This window comes from Amblyraja radiata, chromosome 2, assembly GCF_010909765.2.
Source record: "Amblyraja radiata isolate CabotCenter1 chromosome 2, sAmbRad1.1.pri, whole genome shotgun sequence".
Lineage (NCBI taxonomy): Eukaryota > Metazoa > Chordata > Chondrichthyes > Rajiformes > Rajidae > Amblyraja > Amblyraja radiata.
In genome coordinates, this window is record NC_045957.1 from 121,346,031 (window position 1) to 121,369,570 (window position 23,540).

Consider the following 23,540-nt stretch of genomic DNA (forward strand, 5'->3'; position numbering starts at 1 on the left):
AAAACTCAGAATATCTTGCTTTATTGTTGGCAGTTTGGTCTTTTAATGTTCCTCTCCAAGGAACATCATGTTTCTGAGGTGGTATTAATAATGCCCCAAGTCTGCATTGGGAAAACTATTTTCAATGTAAAAAATGATCAGAAGACAACAAATCAGCCATGATCATATTGAATGGCGGTGCAGCCTCGAAGGGCCGAATGGCCTACTCCTGCACCTATTTTCTATGTTTCTAAATGCAAATTGGTGGACAAAGGATTATGTTGAGATTTGGAAGTCAAGTCAAGTTTATTCGTCACATACACATACGAGATGTGCAGTGAAATGAAAAGTGGCAATGCTCGCGGATTGTGCAAAAAAGAAACAAACAAACAAACTACAAACAGAATGGAACAGAATCACATATTCACATATTACATATTTGTGGGAGGAAAGAAAAAGGAAAAAAAAGTATTTCTATCTATGTGTACTGATGACTTGAATGAAGAGATCAGGGCACACTTTAAAAAGTGCAAATGAGATGACACTTGGAAGCGCACTAAGTACTGCGAAAGAAAAAAAATAACCAATAATGTGCCAATAATAACCTCGTCCTCAACTCTAAGAAGACGAAGGAAATCATCGTAGACTTCAGGAAGACCAGAGGTGGCAGACATACCCCCATCCACATAAACGGGACTGAGGTGGAGCGCGTCTCCAACTACAAATTCCTCGGGGTACACATCTCAGAGGATCTGTCCTGGTCCCTCAACACCACCAAACTGATCAAAAAGGCGCAGCAGCGCCTTTACTTTCTGAGGAGGCTTAAGAAAGCTCACCTGTCCCCCCAGATCCTGTCCAACTTCTACCGCTGTACCATCGAAAGCATCCTGACCACCTGCTTCACGGTATGGTACAGCAGCTGCACCACAGCTGACAGGAAGGCACTGCAACGGGTGGTGAAAACCGCTCAGCACATCATCGGTGCCCCGCTCCCTGCCATGGATGCCCTCCACCGCAAACGGTGTCTGAGACGGGCCGGGAAAATCATCAAGGACCCCTCTCACCCTAACCATGGACTATTTGCCCTCCTCCCATCAGGGAGGCGTTACAGGAGCCTCAGTTCTCGCACAAGCAGGCAGAGGAACAGCTTTTTCAATAACACCATTACACTGCTGAACACACAGTCCCGTCGCTAGCTATCTTTAGACTCTCCCATTTGTATACATTTATTTGCCTATGTACCAGTTTAATTCATCCACAGTCCACACATTGTTAACCAGTATTTTCATTTGTATTTTTATTTTGTACTTTTATTTTTATTTCTACTATGCACTATGACCAGATGCTAAACTGCATTTCGTTGTACCTGTACTCGTATTTGTGCAATGACACTAAAGTTGAATTGAATTGAATTGAAAAAAAACATACTACAGAAGGATTAAACTGCTCTTTTGGCAATCCCTCACGATGGAGGAAGAGTAGCTTTCCTTCTGGTTTTATAGTTTCCAAGGTGGCTAATGAGGCCCATGTCAGACCTGCAGATTCTTCAGCAGATAGAGCATGACATACCACACAGGGAAGATAAATGAGATGGAGTTTCAAGGAACTGCTGATATTGGTTTACAAAAAAAGTGCGGGACTAACTCCGCAGGTCAGGCAGCATCTTTGGAGGACATGGATAGGTGATGTTTTAGGTCAGGAATCTTCTTCAGACTGATTGCAGTGGAGCGGGGAAATCTGGAGATAGGTGGGACTGGACAAAGCCTGGCGAGTGATAGGTGGATACCAGTGAGGGGGGGGGGGGGGGGGGGCGACTGACATATGGGAAAACAGATGAAAGGACAAAAGGTGTGAGATAAGGATGGAAGAGGAGTGAATTGTGAAGCCGGAGGAAGGGGAGATGTTACAAATCCAGGTAGGCATTGGGAAGAGAGAGGGAAGGAAACAAATGGCAGATAGATGGGTAGTTGATGAGATGGTGCAATTCTTTCTCTGCTCTCGATGAGCTATTGTGTGCGCGTGATGCATGGCTGTGAGGGGCTTACTGTGAGGGTCCAGGTGCTCCGTCTTTCTTTTGTGACATAGATTCCCAGAAGACAGTGAGGTCATGAGAACATCTTTAAATTCCTCCTTACGTCCGCCTGTAAGTTATTTCAGTCAATGATGTCTTCGAGCTCAGGATCGGAGCATGGGTAAACACAAATGCCATGTACACACTGCAGCTTGACTGGCCAGGTGCCCTTGGTTCTGGTGAAATCTAGTTATCATCGATGGAACAATTGCCACTTAGTTGCGAAGATTGGTTCCACTTCTGCAGGAAGTTTGGAGGGGAGGCGCAGCAGCAAGAAAGATCGAAACGTGTTGAGGGAATGTGGAAATAAAATCATTCTCAAATTCTGCAGAAAAAAAGCAGCAATTGGATTTAGATCGAAAGGAGAGATAACAATTGGGCTGCAAGATGAAGACAGGAGGGTATGGAAGTGAGGGGGGTGTACCTGGGACGCCACGTATCACCGTTGAGCCCTCTGGAGACATTGTGGGCTTATCAATGAAATGTCAAAGAAGGAGAGTGCCCACCTGATGACCCCGATGACGTACCTACCCTACCTTTCACCACCAATCCCACTGCGAATAGCAAGAGTGCCGACTTATTACAAGGATTGAAACATCAAGTCCTATTAGCTCTACTAGTGATCCCAGTAATCCACTTTCACTGGATCGCATGATATTGCTCAAAAACGTTGAGCACCAGGAGAAAACCCACGTGAGCACCCCGTACATTAACACTACCTTACGCACACTAGGGACAATTTATAATTTTACCAAGCCAATTAACCTACAAACCTGCACGTCTTTGGAGTGTGGGAAACCGAAGATCTCGGAGAAAACCCACACAGGTCATGGGGAGAACGTACAAACTCCATACAGACAGCACCACTCCATACAGCCAGGATTGAACCTGAGTCTGAGGCAGCAACTCTACTGCTGCGCCACCGTGCCGCTCTGAAGGGGGAATTAATTGGGTTATGTTGAGAATATATTTTTTATGGGATCACTGGCCTCAAACTTACTGCAACTCTACCGCTGCACCACCATGCCGCCCCAGATATCAGTCACATGCAGCCAGAAGCAAAGATCCTATAGGATATTTGGGCAGAAGAGATACTTGAATTTTCCATCGTACTCGGCACAGACTTGTGGGCCGAATGGTCTGGTCCTGTCCTGTACTTTCTATGTTTAAAAAGTGCTGCTCTGCACATTTATTTTCTAAATCTTGGGAAAGATTTGGAGGGATCCGTCCGTGTTGAATGCAAATGGGTCTGGCTAAGGTGGGCCCTTGTTCAGCATGGACAGGTTTGGTTGAAAGGCCTGTCCATGACTATAAAACTCCATTTAATCCTATTTAGAGGCAGTTCATTTATGCAGTAAATATTTTTGATTTATGGATCCTCGGGATATCACAGTTCAAGTTGACCTGCTACTTGGTAATGACAATGTTGCAGGAGTATGTAATTTTGCAATGTTAGTGTGTGAGTGGATTTTAATAACAAGTGGATTGATAAGAACAATTGCTTTTTGCATGATATATTAAGATAGGTGACAGCAATCAGTTCAGTGCATTGGCTTACTGCAGAGCAGTGTGAAGTCTTAAGAACAAATTTGATATTGATAAAGTCATTCAAATAACACCAAGCACATTTTGACAGATGCAATTATGAGTAACCAAGTTATGAAAAAAAAAATCTTTAGTTGGCAAAAGAAAATCTGTATTTTATGATGAGTAAGAGTGTTCGCAAGAAGCTATTGACCTAGATTATTATTCCACTCAGGTTTTCTTTGCTTTTATTTCTGCAATGTTTGCCATCTGTGTAGTATTCTATAACTGGAGCACAGAATACAATTGATCCACGAAAGGAGCTTCTTGGAAAAATTGCAATAATTCAACTATTGAAAGCGTAATGTCATAGCGGCAGCAATTATAGATATTTTCAGCATGCTTGTCACTTGATTGAATACATCAGTCAGTGATAGCTGATGTATATAGATTCATAGAAACATAGTAACATAGAAAATAGGTGCAGGAGTAGGCCATTTGGCCTTTCGAGCACCGCCATTCAATATGATCATCCTAAATCTGTACCCCGTTCCTGCTTTCTCCTCATATCTCTTGATTCCGTCAGCCCTCAGTGCTAAATCTAACTCTCTTGAAAACATCCAGCGAATTGGCCTCCTCTGGCAGAGAATTGCACAGATTCACAACTCTGTGTGTGAAAAGGTTTTTCCTCATCTCCCTCCTAAATGGCCTACCCCTTATTCTTAAACTGTGACCCCTGGTTCTGGACTCCCCTAACATCGGGAACATTTTTACCTGCATCTAGCCTGTCCTATTCCTTAAGAATTTTATATGTTTCCATAAGATATCCTCTCATCCTTCTAAATTCCAGTGAATATGTCCAGTCGATCCATTCTTTCATCATAAGTCGGTCACGCCACCCCGAGAATTAACCTGGTGAACTTACGCTGCACTCCCTCAATAGCAAGATTGTCCTTCCTCAAATTAGGAGACCAAAACTGCACACAATACTCCAGGTGCGGTCTCATCAGGGCCCTGTACAACACAGTAAGACCACCTTGCTCCTGTACTCAAATCCTCTCGCTACGATCCATTCTTTCATCATATGTCAGTCTGATCATAGTCATACAGCATAGAAACAGTACCTTTGGCCCAGCTTGTCCATGCTGCCCAAGATGCCCGATGTAAGCTAGTCCCGTTTGCCCTCTTTTGACCCAACTCCCTCTGAACATTTCCTATCCATGTATTTGTTCAAATGCCTTTTAAATGTTATTGTACCTGCTTCGACTATCTGGGCAGTACAGTAACAGATGCAACAGTAGAGTTTTGTGCCTCACAGCGCCAGTCCTGGGTTTTGATCCTGACTACGGGTGCTGTCTGCACGGAGTTTGTACGTTCTCCCTGTGATTGCGTGGGTTTTCACCGGGTGCTCTGATTTCCTCCCACACTACCCCAAAACGTACAGGTTTGTAGGTTAATTGGCATCTGTAAATTGTAAATTGTCCCTCGTGTGTAGGATGCGAAAGTGGGAAGCAATGTGTACAGGTGATCAATGGTTCTGCGTAGACTCGGTGGGTGAAGTGCCTGTTTCCAGGCTGTATCTCTAATTAAACTAAACTGCCTCCTCTGGCAGATCGTTCCATACACCCACTGTGTGGAAAAAGTTGCCCCTCTGGTTCCTACTAAATCTTGCCCTTCTCAACCTTCTGAATTTTGTCGTCGGCAGGGCAGTACTCTGCATATCGCCAACTTGGACAATTTTTTACTTTTTTTTTAATCAAGCCAATGTAACCTAGTCTAGACAAGCCAATTAACCTACAAACCTGTACGTCTTTGGAGTGTGGGAGGAAACCGAAGTTCTCGGAGAAAATTCATGCAGATCACAGGGAGAACGTACAAACTCCATACAGACAGCACCCATAGTCGGGATCGAACCCGGGTCTCTGGCGCTGCATTTTGCTGTAAGGCAGCAACTCTATCGCCGTGCCACCGGTACTGCCGTGTCTGTCTCACCTTAAACCTATACTGCCTGGTTCCTTGATTCCCCTACTCTGGGTAAATACTCTGTGCATTCACCCTATCTATTCCCTCCCCCCCCATGATCCTATAGAGACCTCTTTAAGCACCTCATCCTCCAGCGCTCCCAGAAATATAGACCTAGCCTGCCCAACCTCTCCCTATAGCTCAAGCTCCCAAGTGCTGGCAACCTCCTTGTAAATCTTCTCTGTATTCTCCAGCTTAACAACATCCTTCAGCATCAGAAAGGGGTGGGAGATTGCAACCTTCACGTGGTCCGCCCTGTTTCGACGAATGCAATCAACCCGGCGTGCACAATCAAGTAAGATCAAATAGAATAAGTTATCCTACAACTTTAGGCTGTGCACGCCATATACGCAAGAAGAAGTATCAGAAAAATTAAAATTTGTGGTGTACATCAATGATTTACCCAAAATTCTCGTTCTGCCAAATCACTGCAGCCTGTAAAACCGTTACGCGGTGTGCACCATTGCCGTACATTATGTTTATTCTCACATGTACTGAGGAATAGTGAAAAGCTTTGTATTGCATTCTATCTATACAGATTAGATAATACAAGTCCTCCACAATTTCCCGGCAATTGTTGTTCTGGCATCTCCTTTAATCCAGACAAAATTACGCTATCTTTAAGAGCTCTATCTTACTCTCTCTTGAAAGTTTCCAGAGAACTGGCATCCACTGCCCTCTGAGGCAGAAAATTCCAAAGATTCACAACTCTCTGTGCGAAAAAGTTTTTCCTCGTCCCCGTTCTAAATGGCTTACCCCTTATTCTTAAACTGTGGCCCCTGGTTTTGGATTCTCCCAACATCGGGAACATGTTTCCTGCCTCGGGCCTGTCCAAACCCTTAACATAGAAACATAGAAACATAGAAATTAGGTGCAGGAGTAGGCCATTCGGCCCTTCGAGCCTGCACCGCCATTCAATATGATCATGGCTGATCATCCAACTCAGTATCCCGTACCTGCCTTCTCTCCATACCCTCTGATCCCCTTAGCCACAAGGGCCAGATCTAACTCCCTCTTAAATATAGCCAATGAACTGGCCTCGACTACCCTCTGTGGCAGGGAGTTCCAGAGATTCACCACTCTCTGTGTGAAAAAAGTTCTTCTCATCTCGGTTTTAAAGGATTTCCCCCTTATCCTTAAGCTGTGACCCCTTGTCCTGGACTTCCCCAACATCGGGAGCAATCTTCCTGCATCTAGCCTGTCCAACCCCTTAAGAATTTTGTAAGTTTCTATAAGATCCCCTCTCAATCTCCTAAATTCTAGAGAGTATAAACCAAGTCTATCCAGTCTTTCTTCATAAGACAGTCCTGACATCCCAGGAATCAGTCTGGTGAACCTTCTCTGCACTCCCTCTATGGCAATAATGTCCTTCCTCAGATTTGGAGACCAAAACTGTACGCAATACTCCAGGTGTGGTCTCACCAAGACCCTGTACAACTGCAGTAGAACCTCCCTGCTCCTATACTCAAATCCTTTTGCTATGAAAGCTAACATACCATTCGCTTTCTTCACTGCCTGCTGCACCTGCATGCCCACTTTCAATGACTGGTGTACCATGACACCCAGGTCTCGCTGCATCTCCCCTTTTCCTAGTCGGCCACCATTTAGATAATAGTCTGCTTTCCTGTTTTTGCCACCAAAATGGATAACCTCACATTTATCCACATTATACTGCATCTGCCAAACATTTGCCCACTCACCCAGCCTATCCAAGTCACCTTGCAGTCTCCTAGCATCCTCCTCACAGCTAACACTGCCCCCCAGCTTAGTGTCATCCGCAAACTTGGAGATATTGCCTTCAATTCCCTCATCCAGATCATTAATATATATTGTAAATAGCTGGGGTCCCAGCACTGAGCCTTGCGGTACCCCACTAGTCACTGCCTGCCATTGTGAAAAGGACCCGTTTACTCCTACTCTTTGCTTCCTGTTTGCCAGCCAGTTCTCTATCCACATCAATACTGAACCCCCAATGCCGTGTGCTTTAAGTTTGTAAACTAATCTCTTATGTGGGACCTTGTCGAAAGCCTTCTGGAAGTCCAGATACACCACATCCACTGGTTCTCCCCTATCCACGCTACTAGTTACATCCTCGAAGAATTCTATAAGATTCGTCAGACATGATTTACCTTTTGTAAATCCATGCTGACTTTGTCCAATGATTTCACCACTTTCCAAATGTGCTGCTATCCCATCTTTAATAACTGACTCTAGCAGTTTCCCCACTACCGATGTTAGACTAACTGGTCTGTAATTCCCCGTTTTCTCTCTCCCTCCCTTCTTAAAAAGTGGGGTTACGTTTGCTACCCGCCAATCCTCAGGAACTACTCCAGAATCTAAAGAGTTTTGAAAGATTATTACTAATGCATCCACTATTTCTGGAGCTACTTCCTTAAGTACTCTGGGATGCAGCCTATCTGGCCCTGGGGATTTATCGGCCTTTAATCCATTTAATTTACCCAACACCACTTCCTGGCTAACCTGGATTTCACTCAATTCCTCCAACTCCTTTGACCCGCGGTCCCCTGCTATTTCCGGCAGATTATTTATGTCTTCCTTAGTGAAGACGGAACCAAAGTAGTTATTCAATTGGTCCGCCATATCCTTGTTCCCCATGATCAACTCACCTGTTTCTGACTGCAAGGGACCTACATTTGTTTTAACTAATCTCTTTCTTTTCACATATCTATAAAAACTTTTGCAGTCAGTTTTTATGTTCCCTGCCAGTTTTCTTTCATAATCTATTTTTCCTTTCCTAATTAAGCCCTTTGTCCTCCTCTGCTGGTCTCTGAATTTCTCCCAGTCCTCCGGTATGCTGCTTTTTCTGGCTAATTTGTACGCATCATCCTTCGCTTTGATACTATCCCTGATTTCCCTTGTTATCCACGGATGCACTACCTTCCCTGATTTATTCTTTTGCCAAACTGGGATGAACAATTTTTGTAGTTCATCCATGCAGTCTTTAAATGTCTTCCATTGCATATCCACCGTCAACCCTTTTAGAATTAATTGCCAGTCAATCTTGGCCAATTCACGTCTCATACCCTCAAAGTTACCTTTCTTTAAGTTCAGAACCATTGTTTCTGAATTAACAATGTCACTCTCCATCCTAATGAAGAACTCAACCATATTATGGTCACTCTTGCCCAAGGGGGCACGTACAACAAGACTGCTAACTAACCCTTCCTCATTACTCAATACCCAGTCTAAAATAGCCTGCTCTCTCGTTGGTTCCTCTACATGTTGATTTAGATAACTATCCCGCATACATTCCAAAAAATCCTCTTCCTCAGCACCCCTGCCAATTTGATTCACCCAATCTATATGTAGATTGAAGTCACCCATTATAACGGTTTTGCCTTTGTCGCACGCATTTCTAATTTCCTGTTTGATACCCTCTCCAACTTCACTACTACTGTTAGGTGGCCTGTACACAACACCCACCAGCGTTTTCTGCCCCTTAGTGTTTCGCAGCTCTACCCATACCGATTCCACATCCTGCAAACTAATGTCCTTCCTTTCCATTGCGTTAATCTCCTCTCTAATCAGCAACGCTACCCCACCTCCTTTTCCTTTCTCTCTATCCCTCCTGAATATTGAATATCCCTGGATGTTCAGCTCCCAGCCTTGGTCACCCTGGAGCCATGTCTCCGTGATCCCAACTATATCATAGTTATTAATAGCTATCTGCACATTCAACTCATCCACCTTATTACGAATGCTCCTTGCATTGAGACACAAAGCCTTCAGGCTTGTTTTTACAACACTCTTACCCCTTATACAATTTTGCTGAAAAGTGGCCCTTTTTGATTTTTGCCCTGGATTTTCCGGCCTGCCACTTTTACTTTTCACCTTGCTACCTATTGCTTCTACCCTCATTTTACACCCCTCTGTCTCTACGCTCACACATTTAAGAAACCCTTTCCCTTTAACTCCATCCTCCACTATCCCATTTGACACCCCACCCCCCTTATTCAGTTTAAAACCACCCGTGTAGCAGTGGCAAACCTGCCTGCCAGAATGCTGGTCCCACACCTGTTAAGATGCAATCCGTCCCTTTTGTACAGTTCCCCCTTACCCCACAACAGATCCCAGTGATCTAAGAATCTAAATCCCTGCCCCGCGCACCAGTTCCTCAGCCACACGTTCAGGTCCCGTATCTCCCTGTTCCTGCTCTCGCCAGCACGAGGAACTGGAAGCAAACCGGAGATAACAACCCTGGAGGTCCTGCTTTTCAGCATTTTTCCGAGCTCTCTAAAGTCACGCTGCAGAATATTCATCCCCTTCTTTCCGACATCGTTTGTGCCGACATGCACTACCACTTCCGGATGTTCACCTTCGCCCTTGAGGATTTTCTGCACTCTGTCCGTGACATCCTGGATCCTGGCACCAGGAAGGCAGCACACCATCCTCGCATCCCGTCTGTTGCCGCAGAAACCCCTGTCCGTACCTCTCACAATGGAGTCTCCCACTACAATGGCGTTGCCTGCCTTAGGCCTTTTTGGTTTTGGCTCAACAGCCCTATTCGCATCACAAGCCAGTCCGCCGCCCAGTGTAAACACCTCTTCTGTCCCGACAGCTTCTAAGTGGGTGAACCTGTTCACAAGAGGTACAACACCTGGGGAAGTTGGCATTCCATGCTTCCCTCCCGTTCTCACTGTCTCCCACCTTCTCTCTTCCAGTACCTTAGGTGTAACAATCGTACTGTAGGACTTGTCGAGGAACGACTCAGTTTCTCGGACGAACCGGAGGTCATCCACTTGCTTCTCCAGTTCTCCAACACGGCCCTTCAGGAGCTCTACCTGGATGCACTTCTCACATTTGTAGCAGCCAGAGGCACCGGCGGTGTCCTTGACCTCCCACATACTGCAAGCATCGCACTGAATCAGCTTGCCTGACATCTCCTTCTTTCGTCTCTCCCTCTGCAGTGTTTTGCGTAGTCTCCTCTCCTCAGCCTCCTCTCCGAAGACTCTCGAGCCAAAGACTCACACTTTTCTCACAGGGCACTCGAGCCAAAGACTCACACTTTTCTCACAGGGCACTCGAGCCAAAGACTCACACTTTTCTCACAGGGCACTTCCCTCACAAGGCCGCTCACTCACTGCCGCTCGCTAAGAGCAGTCTTGCTTAAATTGACTGATAAATTGCCTGATTTACCAATTTACAAACCAAATTCCTCAGTTTTCAACTGTTTTCCCAGCACTGACTCACTTCTCTCCTCCCACTTGGGCTAGAGCCAATCAGTCGTATCTCTTGCTTAGCTCCTGCTGCTGTTGTTGCTCCCAAAACTACAGCAGTTCTGAGTCAAGTCTGCCTGTCCTTGACCTGTACTTTAACTGTTTTCACTTCTCTCCTCCCACTTGGGCTAGAGCCAATCAGTCGTATCTCTTGCTATTCTCCTGCTGCTGTTGTTGCTCCCAAAGCTACAGCAGTTCTGAGTCAATAATCTTATGTTTCAATAAGATCCCTACCTCTCATCCTTCCAAACCCCAGAGCATACACTGCCTCATCTCGACCTCATCGGGACTCCCGCGGCAGATTGGAGGGTCGAATTTTCCCACTATGGCCGGGGTTATGGAACTCCGGCCCAGCCAGCGCCGACAGATCCGTTCCCATAGCCGACTTCTGAGGCCGACCTAGCGGGCCGGTAGCTCGGCTTCTCGGCGGCTTGGGCGGAATGTTCCCGTACCTCTGTTGGTCCGGCAAAACGGATAATCCAGAAAGGCTCTGGAACCAAGGGTGCTGAAAAATCAGTGGTAGACGTCTACTATACCTAAATACAATCTATATTGTATATTAGAATGATATTCTGCACTCTGTATCTTCCCCTCTGCTCTACTTATTGTACTTGAGTTTGACTTGATTGTATTTAGATTTGGTATATCTGATTTGTTTGGAGAGCATTTACAATACGTCACTGTACCTCGGTACATGTGACAATAATAAACCTAAACATTGCCTACCTTTATCTTTATAATGTGACGATTTATGTTTGACATGCGAAACAAAACTAAGCTATCAAAAGCCCAGCAATTCAAACGCACGACAGCCGGTTTGACTGACATTTGCAGCTGGATCTTTCAGCTTAATTCATGGCATGAGAAAATAGAGATTTTCTTTTTTTTTTTAACGTTTTTTCCACCTTGCATATTGCATGAATTTTTTGTATTATAGTACCAGGGGAGTCTTCAAGAGACTGCATTTATATTGAAGCAAATAGATTCTATGGTGAGTGACAAGCGTGACTGAACCTTTGCCCAACGTGAGCAAGTGTTAATGCGTAACATGCGTTGAGAGCACTGGTACCTTTATCAGAGGTCAACTCACTGTGGAATCAGGAAATGGAGTTATGTCGTTTAACAACATGGTCAAGTAATGGACCGCAGTAATTAGACCAGAAAGCAGCTCATCGCCATTTGGGCAGTAACTGCTGGCCTTTGCATGAATGCATTGTTTTAGAAAAAAGCAAAGGGAGTTTCCAGAGTGGACATCTAGGTGTCAGTATTAAAATTAGTCCAAAGGATAAAAGTCTGAAGCTATTAAAGTCAATATTCAGACCAGCTGAACTTCTAGTCAAAAAAAGTGCTAGAGTAGCTCAGCGGGTCTGGCAGCATCTGTGGAGAACACGGATAGGTGACGTTTCACAGAGTGCTGGAGTAACTCAGCGGGTCAGGCAGCATCTCTGGAGAACATGGATAGGTGACGTTTTACAGAGTGCTGGAGTAACTCAGCGGGTCAGGCAGCATCAGTGGGGAACATGGATAGGTGATGTTTTGGCTAGGAACTCTTCTTCAGACTACATTCCAGCCACATCTAGCCATTGAATGGATAGCATGCAACAAAAGCTTTCCACTGAAGGTGGCATAAACCTTTGGAACAATGTGAGGTATGTAAGAAGCTTTCAGATAGGCACTTGGACATGTAGCGATATGGATCAAGTGCAGCACAGTGACGCATCTGGTAGAGCTGCTGCCTTAAAACGCCAGAGAATCGGGTTCACTCTGGTGCTGTCTGTGTGGAGTTTGCACCTTTTCCCTGTGACTGCGTGGGTTTCCTCAGGGTGCTCTGGTTTCGTCCCACACCCCAAAGACATGCAGGTTTGAAGATTAATTGGTCCTCTGATAATTCCCCCTAGTGTGTAGGGAGTGGATGAGAAAGTGGAATGACATAGAACTAGTGTGAACGGGTGATCAATGGTTGGGCAGACTCGGTGGGCTGAATAGCCTGTTTCCTTGCTGTATCTCTAAACTTAAATTGTGTGAATGCACTGATTTATACAGATGACACACAAGACTGCAAAAGACCGCACCTGAGTCATAGAGTGATACAGTGTGGAAACAGGCCCCACTCTCCCACACCGGCCAACAATGTCCCAGCTACATTGGTCCCACTTGCCTGCGCTTGGTCCATATCCCTCCAAACCTGTCCTATCCATGTACCTGTCCAACTGTTTCTTAAATGATGGGATAGTCCCAGCCTCAACTACCTCCTCTGGCAGCTCGTTCCATACACCCACCACCCTTTGTGTGAAAAAGTTACCCCTCGGATTCCTATTAAATCTTTTTCCCTTCACCTTGAACCTACAGTATGTCCTCTGGTCTTCGATTCCCCAACTTTGGGCAAAAGACTCTGTGCATCTACCTGATCTATTCCTCTCATGATTTTGTACACCTCGATAAGATCTCCCCTCATCCTCCTGCGCTCCATGGAATAGAGACCCAGCCTACTCAACCTCTCCCTATAGCACACACCCTCTAGTCCTTGTACATCCTTGTAGGAGGAGTAGGGAATTACTGGCAACACTTTCTGGGTTTCTGTATTCATTTGCAGGTGTGCATACTCCAGGCATATCTGCCTGTTTACAGGATCAAGGCGGTGAATGGCAACAAACCTGGGCCAATAAATATTCCGTATGATGTATTGATACATGACAGGACACCGCTGCTGATCTGCCCGGGCCAATTTTTAGCTGTGAAACATGATGTCTGGTCTTTTAGTTTAGTTTAGAGATAGAGCACAGAAACAGGCCCTTGGCCCACCGAGTCCTCACCCATACCCACACACTAACACTATCCTACACACACTTGGGACAATTTACACATACACCAAGCCAATTAAACTACAAACCTGTACGTATTTGGAGTGTGGTAGGAAACCGGAGCACCCGGAGAAAACCCACACAGGTCACGGGGAGAACGTCCAAACTCCGTACGGACAGCGCCCGTAGCCAGGATTGAACCCGGGTCTCTGGCTCTGTAAGGCACAACTCTACCGTTGCGCCACCGTGCCGGCTAAATAAAATAATCTTACGTATTCTTGTTTTATTTGTCCCAGGGCATTGAGAGTGGCTTGAGAAGAAAAGAATATAAAATAGAGATTCACATTTGAATAAGAAATGCCTTTATTGATATTGTTTTGAATTTTTTTTGTTAGGTTTGGGTTTATTATAGTCTCAGCATTATATAGTTCTCCGCATTGTAGCGCATCAGTTCCACAGAGAAAGTCCAATGTCCGCAATGGGGTAGAGGTGAATCAGACAGTACCCTAGCCTATGGAAGGACCATTCAGAAGCCTGATAACAGAGGGGAAGAAGCTGTTCCTGAGTCTGGTGGCCCGCACTTTCAAGCTTTTGTAAATTCTGCCAGACGGGAGCGGAAAGAAGAAGGAATGACCAGGGTGGGACTAGTCTTTGGTTATCAAAGCCTACAGCAGGATATTGATCAGTTGGGCAAGTGGCTAAAGGAATGGTTAATGGAGTTTTATGCAGATAAATATGAGGTGTTGCATTTTGGGAAGCCTAACCTGGGAAGGACATTCACAGTAAATGGCAGGGCTCAGGGGAACGTTGGAGGCCAGAGGGAGGTACATAGTTCCTTGAAAGCGGCATCACAATTAGATAAGTTGGTCGAGAAGGCTTTCGGCACATTGGCTTTCATTAATCAGAGTATTGTATAGAAGTTGGAATGTTATGTTAAAGCAGTACAAGGCACTGGTGAGGCCACTGTTGGAGTATTGTCTTCCGTTTTGGTCACCCGCTATAGGAAAGATGTTGTTGAGATGGAAGGAGCGCAGAGAGGATTTTTGAGCATGTTGCAAGGAGTTGAGGTCCCGAGCTACAGGGAGAGTTTTGGCATGCTAGTTCTGTATTCCTTGGAGCGTGGGAGTATGAGGGGTGATCTTATAGAGGGGTCTTAGATTATGTGGGGGGAATGAAGAACCAGAGGACATAGGTTTAAGATGAGTGGGGAAAGATTTTATAGGAATCTGAGGGGCAACTGTTTCACACAGAGGATGGTGGGTATATGGAATGAGCTGCCAGAGGAGGTAGTTGAGGTAGAGTCTATAACATTTAAAAGACTATCAATAAAGTCTATAACATTTAACATCCAGGGACATGGATAGGAAACGTTTAAAAGGTTATAGGCCAAACTCTGGCAGTTGGGACGTAGGGATGAGCACCTTGGTTGGCATAGGCCGAAGGGCCTGTTTATGTGCTGTACGACTATGATAATGGAGGGGAAGAAGCTGTTCCTGAGTCTGGGGATGTGCAGATTTTCATGCTTGAACTATGGTAACTTTAAAAATATAATTATTTTGCAAATATGCATATTTTGGGCTGAAATGCAATTATAAATATTTTATGGTTAACTTAATGTATTTTGACATCTTTCATTCAGTTTGCAGATTGAAACAATCCCAGCTGAATTAAAGAAACTTAAATTGTTTTCTTCTCCACTTGAACAATGATAGATTTAAGCCCTTCTGATGTGTCTGACATGCGATCTTTGGTAATGTCCCATATGGCCTACAGCCATGAATCAGTGCAAGCTGACATCTGAAAATTCATTCAGCATAATATTACACTGGAAATATATAAATATGTGCAGTGTGAATATCTGTCTGAGTTTGAGAAATTAGTCGCAGTTTTTAAGGTCAAAGTTATTTCTCCAACAATCCTATTTGTAATTTGTTTCCTCATTACTATTAAGTTTCTCGCAGAATAGATCAATAAATGACAGGGACTTAATCACCTCGTCCTTGTTGCCCTGTAATGATATTAGAACTGGAAGCTTTTTGAATTTGTTTGGTCATGATTGAAGATTATTTTCCCCTCATCTTTGTAGATCACTGAAAACCACATAATCTGTTGTGATTGAAATGTACTCTCAATTAAATGATTTAGAGACTCTTGGCTCAAAGACTCTTAAGAATTTTTGACATGTCATTTGTTTAAACGTCTCTCTCTTTCTCACACTACCACAAAGCTACCAGAGAACGAACAGTCTGATACAGACCAGCTGCAAATGAGAATTAGATTTTACATTAAGCAAATCCTATTAACAATACCGCCCCGTGTCTCTTTATAGGTGAACAGGCCCTAATTAAAAGCGCTGCCATCTGCCAGTGTGCCGCAGTGGGCTGGAATTCAGTAGTCCAACGAAACCTCATTGATTGAAATGTATTATGTATGAGCTCACAGGGTTGCGCTAGCAGTGGAAAGAAAATGAGAAAAGAAAAACGATAGACGTGAAACCAAGGGTTACTCAACATCATCCCTATGAAGGTGTGCAGGAGATGAAAAATTATTATAGTTAAATTATGAGAAAGGTGTTGTGTTATTTATCAACGATTTGCATAATGCAATGAACAGTGTAAGAATAATTACTTCTCTCGTCCTGGACTTGCAATAATGTTACTCGGGGTTTGCGTGAGCTGAATGTTCTGCGCAGAAACCTGTAGATCATCATAAAGAACTGAGCCAAATGATGCAGAGAAAGCACAAAAACGGTCGTAAGCGTTTAACTAATAAATAAGACAGATGGAGGCTTTATAACCATTTTGAACAGACACAGAATAGGATGCCACTTGACTCGTAGAAAATATGCCACGCACAGGATTCCAGGGAAATAAGGAGAGAGAAGAATAAAAAAATTAATAAGTGAGAGGGATGATAATAGAGAAGAAAGCAACACCTAGAGGAAGCTGCAGGGATTATAGGATGAGTGGGAAATAGGAACAATGGACCTGGGGGTTAAATTAGAGTCGAATCAAGTGTTGTGAAATTTAAACCGAGATCGACACAAAACGCTGGAGTAACTCAGCAGGACAGGCAACATCTCTGGATAGAAAGAATGGGTGACATTTTGGGTCATGGGGTGAGGGAGACACGGAGATAGGGAAGTGTAAGGTGTGAAATGAGGTTCAAGAAAAATGTAGAATAGATCTTAGATAGACACAAAACGCTGGAGTAACTCAGCGGGACAGGCAACATCTCTGGAGAGAAGGAATGGGTGACGTTTCGGGTCGGGACCCTTCTTCAGCATAGATCATTGTTGGCTTGGAGAAGTATCACGTTAGCATTGATCACATTATTAAAAATATGAATTTTGACGTTGTATGGCAAGCTTACAGTAGGAAGTCACTGAGTTCATAAGAATAATGCAAAGTTAAATATGTTTATATTTAAATTTTCTAACTTGGAGTAACATTTCGATCTCAACACTCTGTAGATATGTCCACGAGACATAGGAGCAGAGTTAGACCATTCGGCCCATGGAATCTACTCCACCATTCAATCATGGCTGATCTACCTTTCCCTCTCAATCCCATTATCCTGCCTTCTCCCTGTAGCTTTTGCGCTCAGAGGGTGGTTAATGGACAACTGGAGTTGATTAAAACATTTGTTGGAAAGGCAATTACAAATTCTTCTGTCTTCAGTGGTGGTGTGACATCAGACTATTAATACTTGATTGATGGAAACATACAGAATGGAAGCAGTCCCTTCATCCCACGGATTGCATGCCAACCATCGATCACCCGTTCATGTTAGTTCTATGTTATCACACTTTCACGACCACTCCCTACACACTAGGAGCAATTTACAGAGGCCAATAAACCTACAAACCCACACACGTCTTTGGGATGTGACAGGAAGTCAGAGCACCCAGAGTAAAACCCACGTGATCACAAGGAGTACATGCAAACTCCACACAGCGATAATTCTTCTTCTCGTACATTTCCCAATTATACGGAGATATACAGACGGAAGGGAAACTTTCGTAAAATCGGCATTAGTTTATTACAGTTAAATATATTGTTTATTGCTGTGTCACATCTCCACTATGTAAATAGTTTCTGTCACTTGTCAGTACAAAATTTCACTGGTGATGCAGGCTTTCATGACTTAGTTTAAATTTAACAGATCATCATTTATACTAAGATGACACTTCAATGTGAATTTAGGATTTCCATTCTCTGTAGAGCATTTAATTTTTTTAAACATTTCCAGAGCATGATAGTACAGGGTTCGGGTCTTGATGTTGGAGCCCCCGGCGGGCGCTGGTAAGTCCCGCGGCCGTTAAAGCCGCGCCGGCCGATGTAAGGCCCCGCTCCGGGTCGTTTTCAACCCCGCAACTCGGGCGAGAGAAGTTGCCGTTGCGGGAGCTCCGAAAAGCGGTCTCCCACCAGGGACACGTGAGCTCCCGATGTTACCGTCCGCCGCGCCTGCGGCTGGAGCCTCCGAGCTCCGGAGTCAGGTCGCAGCCGCGCGCCACCACAGCTCTCCGGCCGGCCAGCCCCACAATGGTGAGTCCGCAGGCTCCGCGACTGGAGCCCCCACGTCGTTCCGGCTGGAGGCCGCTCCACGGTGCTAGGCCCCTACGACAATGGAGACCCGACAGGGAAAAGGTCGGGTTCCCCGTACAGGGAAGAGATTTAAAAGTCCCCCCCCCCCCACATATACACAACTAAAAACAATATATAAACTACAACCAAAACATACACTTAACAGGACAAAAATGTAAAAAAGACAGACGGACTGCAGAGGCCGCTGCCGACAGGCGCCGCCATCTAATGTGTGGATTTAGAATTAAATTTTGAGATTTAGAATTAAAAGAAAAAAGTGGCTATACTTTAATAAAAGATTAGCTTGAAATGCTCAGAGAGAACCTGGGTTTGACGTCCAGCAATAAAAGCTCTACAATCAACCAGTGTCCTGATGAGGGAGGAGCTGGGTGACTGTGGTTCCTCCCTCAAATGAGGCTCCGACTAGAAATAAGTGGTTTTAAGATTCAGAGTTGGTGCAATTCTCCACAATTAAATGGACAGCAAGCGTGTGCTGTCAATGTTCATCCACAAATAATGGCGATAGAGGTGATGAAAGCTGACAAACGACAAGGGGGAAAAGACAGTTGCAATTAGCAGGTGGCTGCCTTAGATTTGATCTGTAGGTCTCTCCCGAGTCTGACTTCTGCATATTCCATCAGCAGAGCCTTTTTATTTTCCTCCACTACTTACATGCTTCCTCTTAATGTGTCTGCTATTCATGTTAAATACATTTGAAAGACACTCGGACAGTCACATGGATAGGAGTGGTTTTGATAATAATAATAATACATTTTATTTTCGGGCGCCTTTCAAATCTCAAGGACACCTTACAAAGATTAACAGAAGAGAAAAAAACATATAGTCGGAGAAAAATAAATAATAAGGACATCATCAATATACAAATTAAAGATAGAAATCGCTCCAAAGACACAAAATCAAAAAAAATCAAAAAACACAATGTGAAGAGAGAGCAGTGGCAGCTAAAGCGCGCCAGCGTTTAGAGGGATATAGGAGCTAATGCAGACAAATGGGACCAGCTTAGAATGGGGCATCTTGGTCAGCATGGATGAGTTGGCTGAAGAGCCAGTTTCCATGCTTTATGACTCTGTGTTGCAGTCTGTGAAACGCCACCAATCCATGTTCTCCAGAGATGCTGCCTGACCAGCTGAGCTACTCCAGCACTCTGAAACGTCACCTATCTATGTTCTCCAGAGATGCTGCCTGACCCGCTGAGCTACTCCAGCACTCTGAAACGTCACCTATCTATGTTCTCCAGAGATGCTGCCTGACCCGCTGCGTTATGTTTAATTTAGTTTAGTTTATTGTCACGTGTACCGAGGTACAGTGAAAAGCTTTTTTGTTGCGTGCTATCTTATGAGCGAAAAGACTATACATGATTACAATCAAGCCGTCCACAGTGTACAAATACAGGATAAAGGGAATAATGTTTAGTGCAAGATAAAATCTGATAAAAGAGCACTGTATTACATATCCCACCATTCCCTTCATATCTATATCCCTATCCAAAAGTCTTGTAAATGCCACTATTGTATCTGCCTCCACAACACCTCCAGCAGAGCGTACGAGGCTCTGTGTTAAAACAAAACTTCCCCCATACATCTCATTTGAAATTTGCCCCTGTCAGCTTAAAGTTCTGCCCTTTGGTATTTGAATTTTTTCTATCCTTGGAAAAAGATTCTTACTGTCTATGTCTCTCATAATTTCTATGATCTGTGATGGCTGAAGATTGTTTTTCAGCTGGAAGCCTGTATTTGGCCAACCTCTGCCTGTACTCGCTAGAATTTATAAGATTGAGGGGGGATCTTATAGAAACGTACAAAATTCTTAAGCGGTTGGACAGGCTAGATGTAGGAAGATTGTTCCTGATGTTGGGGAAGTCCAGGACAAGGGGTCACAGTTTAAGGATAAAGGGGAAATCCTTTAGGACCGAGATGAGAAAAACATTTTTCACACAGAAAGTGGTGAATCTCTGGAACTCTCTGCCACAGAAGGTAGTTGAGGCCAGTTCATTGGCTATATTTAAGAGGGAGTTAGATGTGGCCCTTGTGGCTAAAGGGATCAGGGGGTATAGAGAGAAGGCAGGTACAGGATACTGAGTTGGATGATCAGCCGTGATCATATTGAATGGCGGTGCAGGCTCAAAGGGCCGAATAGCCTACTCCTGCACCTATTTTCTATGTTTCTATGTGTCTGAAACCCTCTATCCAGGCAGCATTCTGGTATACCTCCACTGCACCCTCCTCATAGCTTCCATATATTTCCTGTAATGGGGTGACCAGAAATGCACGCAATATTCCAAACGTGGTCTAACCGAAATCCTGTAGAGCTGTATCATGACTTCCTGTCTCATGTACTCAATGCCCCGAGCAATGAAGAACAACCATACCATTTGCCTTATTTTGTAAACCAACATCTGCAGTTCCTTGTGCCTTGTTTCATAAGTTCATCAGTGATAGGCGCAGAATTAGGCCATTTGGCCCATCAAGTCTACTCCACCATTCAATCATGGCAGATCTATCTTTCCCTCTTAACGCCATTCTCCTGCCTTCTCCCCATAAACCCTGACACCTGTACTAATCAAGAATCGGTCTATCTCTGCTAAAAAATATCAATTGACGGCCTCCACATATTCACCACTCTGACTAAATAAATTTATTTTCATCTTCCTAAAGGAGCATCCCCCCCCCCCCCCCCCCATCCTTCTAAGTTCCAGCGAGTACATGCCCAGTGCCGTCAAACACTCATCATATGTTAACCCATATTCCTGGGATCATTCTCGTAAACCTTCTCTGTACCCTCACCAGTACCAGCACACCCTTCCTTAGATATAGGGGTATTTCAAAATACCTCTGCTAAATGTACTCTTTTAAAATCTTGCAGGAACTTTGCGCTCCGGAGAATTCGGGAAGCTTTTCAAGAAAACAAAAATGAGACGAACCCTGAAATTATCCAGGAGCTGATAGAAAAGGCTAAAAGCACCAATGAAATTATTCAGCGACAGGTAAGTTGTCTTTTTCAAGCTAAATTCCACCTCTTAATATTCTCTCTGAAAACTTGGTGCTTTGTGTTAATTTGGGTAAATCAATGGTTGAAATGGTGGAGTGGTTCAAGAAATATTTTGCCCCATCAGTTTACTATCTAATAATAATAATAATAATAATATATCTTTATTGTCATTGCACGTCAGTGCAACGAGATTTAGTGTGCAGCTCCACTGATGTCCAGGAAAGTAAATAAATACAATACATAAATAAACAAGCTGAATTGATTGACGTGACCATCTGAGGGAGACTGTCCAAAGGGGGTGGGTGGGGGGGCACTCATTAGGGCCGGTTCAGAGCCGCTATAGCTCTTGGGATGAAACTGTTCCTGAGTCTGGAGGTTCGGGCGTAGAAGGCCTTGTAACGTCTGCTGGAGGGAAGTAGTTGAAACAGACCGTGGCAGGGGTGTGATGAGTCCTTATGGATGCTGAGGGCCTTCCTGAGGCACCGCGTGTGGTAGATGCCCTCCAAGGCTGGTAGCTCTGTCCCGATGATCCTCTGCGCTCTGTTGACGACGCGCTGAAGAGCTCTCCTCTCCGCCTCCGTGCAGCTGAGATACCACACAGAGATGCCATACGTTAGTATGCTCTCTGTGGTGCAGCGGTAGAACGTTGTCAGCAGCTGCTGGGGCAGACCAGTCTTTTTTAATGTCCTCAGGAAGAACAGTCGTTGCTGTGCCTTCTTGACCAGTGCGGCGGTGTTTGTGGACCATGTGAGGTAAGGCCGCATTTGGAATATTGTGAGCAGTTTTTGGTACCATATCTGGCTCTAGAGAGGGTCCAGAGGAGGTTTGCCAGAATTATCCCAGGAATTAGTAGGTTAACCTATGATAAGCATTTTTCAGCACTGGGCATGTACTCGCTGGAGTTTAAAAGAATGAGGGGGGGAACCTCATTGAAATTTACAGAATAGTGAAAGGCTTGGATAGAGTGGATGTGGAGAGGATGTTTCCACTAGTGGGAGAGTCTAGGACTAGAGTTCATAGCCTCAGAATTAAAGGACGTTCTTTTAGGAAGGAGATGAGGAGACACTTCATAAAGGTTGTGCAGGCCAAGTCAGTGGATATTTTTAAGGCAGAGATAGATGGGGTTAGGAGGGAGAGATAGATCAGCCATGATTGAATGACGGAGTAGACTTGATGGGCCGTATGGCCCAATTCTACTCCTATTCCTTATGACCTTATTAGTACAAAAACTAAGCAAAAGTCCCTCGTGCAACCAAGGCGGTCTGTGGTTTGAAGTTAGAAGTTTATATTTGAGGCAGCGCCTGTAGATTCGATGGTAGGGTGGTCAGAACCCATGATAGACCAGACAGGGTCCCCCCTTTTTATAATCTCCTTCGTTCCTGGGTGTTTGAGTTGCTGAACCAGGCTGTAATACAACCACTCAATATACTCTCTACCGTACACCTGCAGAAACATCGCCCATTGCTTCTCTCCAGAGATGCGCCCGCTGAGTTACTCCAGCATTTCGTGTCCATCTTCAAATGACGTTACGCGCTCCAGACGGCTGTGCGGGCGCATGAAGTCGCGAGCGACCTTCGCGCCTCAACGCGACCACGAGTTCGCGTAATTAGCGTGCCTCGTAAGGACACGTACGTGGGACAGGGGCTTTAGATTTACCTCTTAGTGCTAAAGGAATCAAGGGATATGGGGAAAAAGCAGGAACGGGGTACTGATGATCTGCCATGATCATATTGAATAGCGGTGCTGTCTCGAAGGGCCGAATGGCCTACTCCTGCACATATTTTCTATGTTTCTACTATATGTGCTTACAGGCCTGTATGTGCTTACAGGCCTGTATGTGCTTACAGGCCGAATGGCCTACTCCTGCACCTAATTTCTATGTTTCTATGTTTCTAATGCTGCTGCAAGAAAGAATTTAATTATTCCATTGTTGGTACCTATGCCAATTACACTCTGTTGACTCTTGACTTTTTAACAATGAGATACAGTGGAAAGAACAAAAGCAGATTTGGGTAGTAAAGTCAAGTCACATTTATTTCTATAGCACATTTAAAAAACAAATCTCGTTGGTCAAAGTGCTTTACATTTGTTATAAGAATAGTATAAACAAACAAACTACATACATATATACATATAGCCCTCGCTCAGTGGACGTCAGGAAAGGCTTGGGAGTATAGATACGTTTTTAGTCTTGACTTAAAGGAGTCGAGGGAGGGGGCAGTTCTGATGGGAAGGGGGATGCTGTTCCACAGTCTAGGGGCTGCAACCGTAAAGTTGCGGTCGCCCCGAAGCTTATGCCTAGACCGCGGGA

At 44.6% G+C, this 23,540-nt stretch overlaps 1 protein-coding gene across 1 annotated transcript in view; it reads left to right on the forward strand.

The window, feature by feature from the left end:
- The window catches only part of lyrm4 (LYR motif containing 4), a 171,447-nt gene that overhangs the window by 26,167 nt on the left and 121,740 nt on the right, over positions 1–23,540 (forward strand). Inside the window, exon 2 of the mRNA XM_033014608.1 lies at positions 21,104–21,224. Coding sequence (XP_032870499.1) covers positions 21,104–21,224 — 121 coding nt within the window. The remainder of the gene's footprint in view (positions 1–21,103; positions 21,225–23,540) is intronic.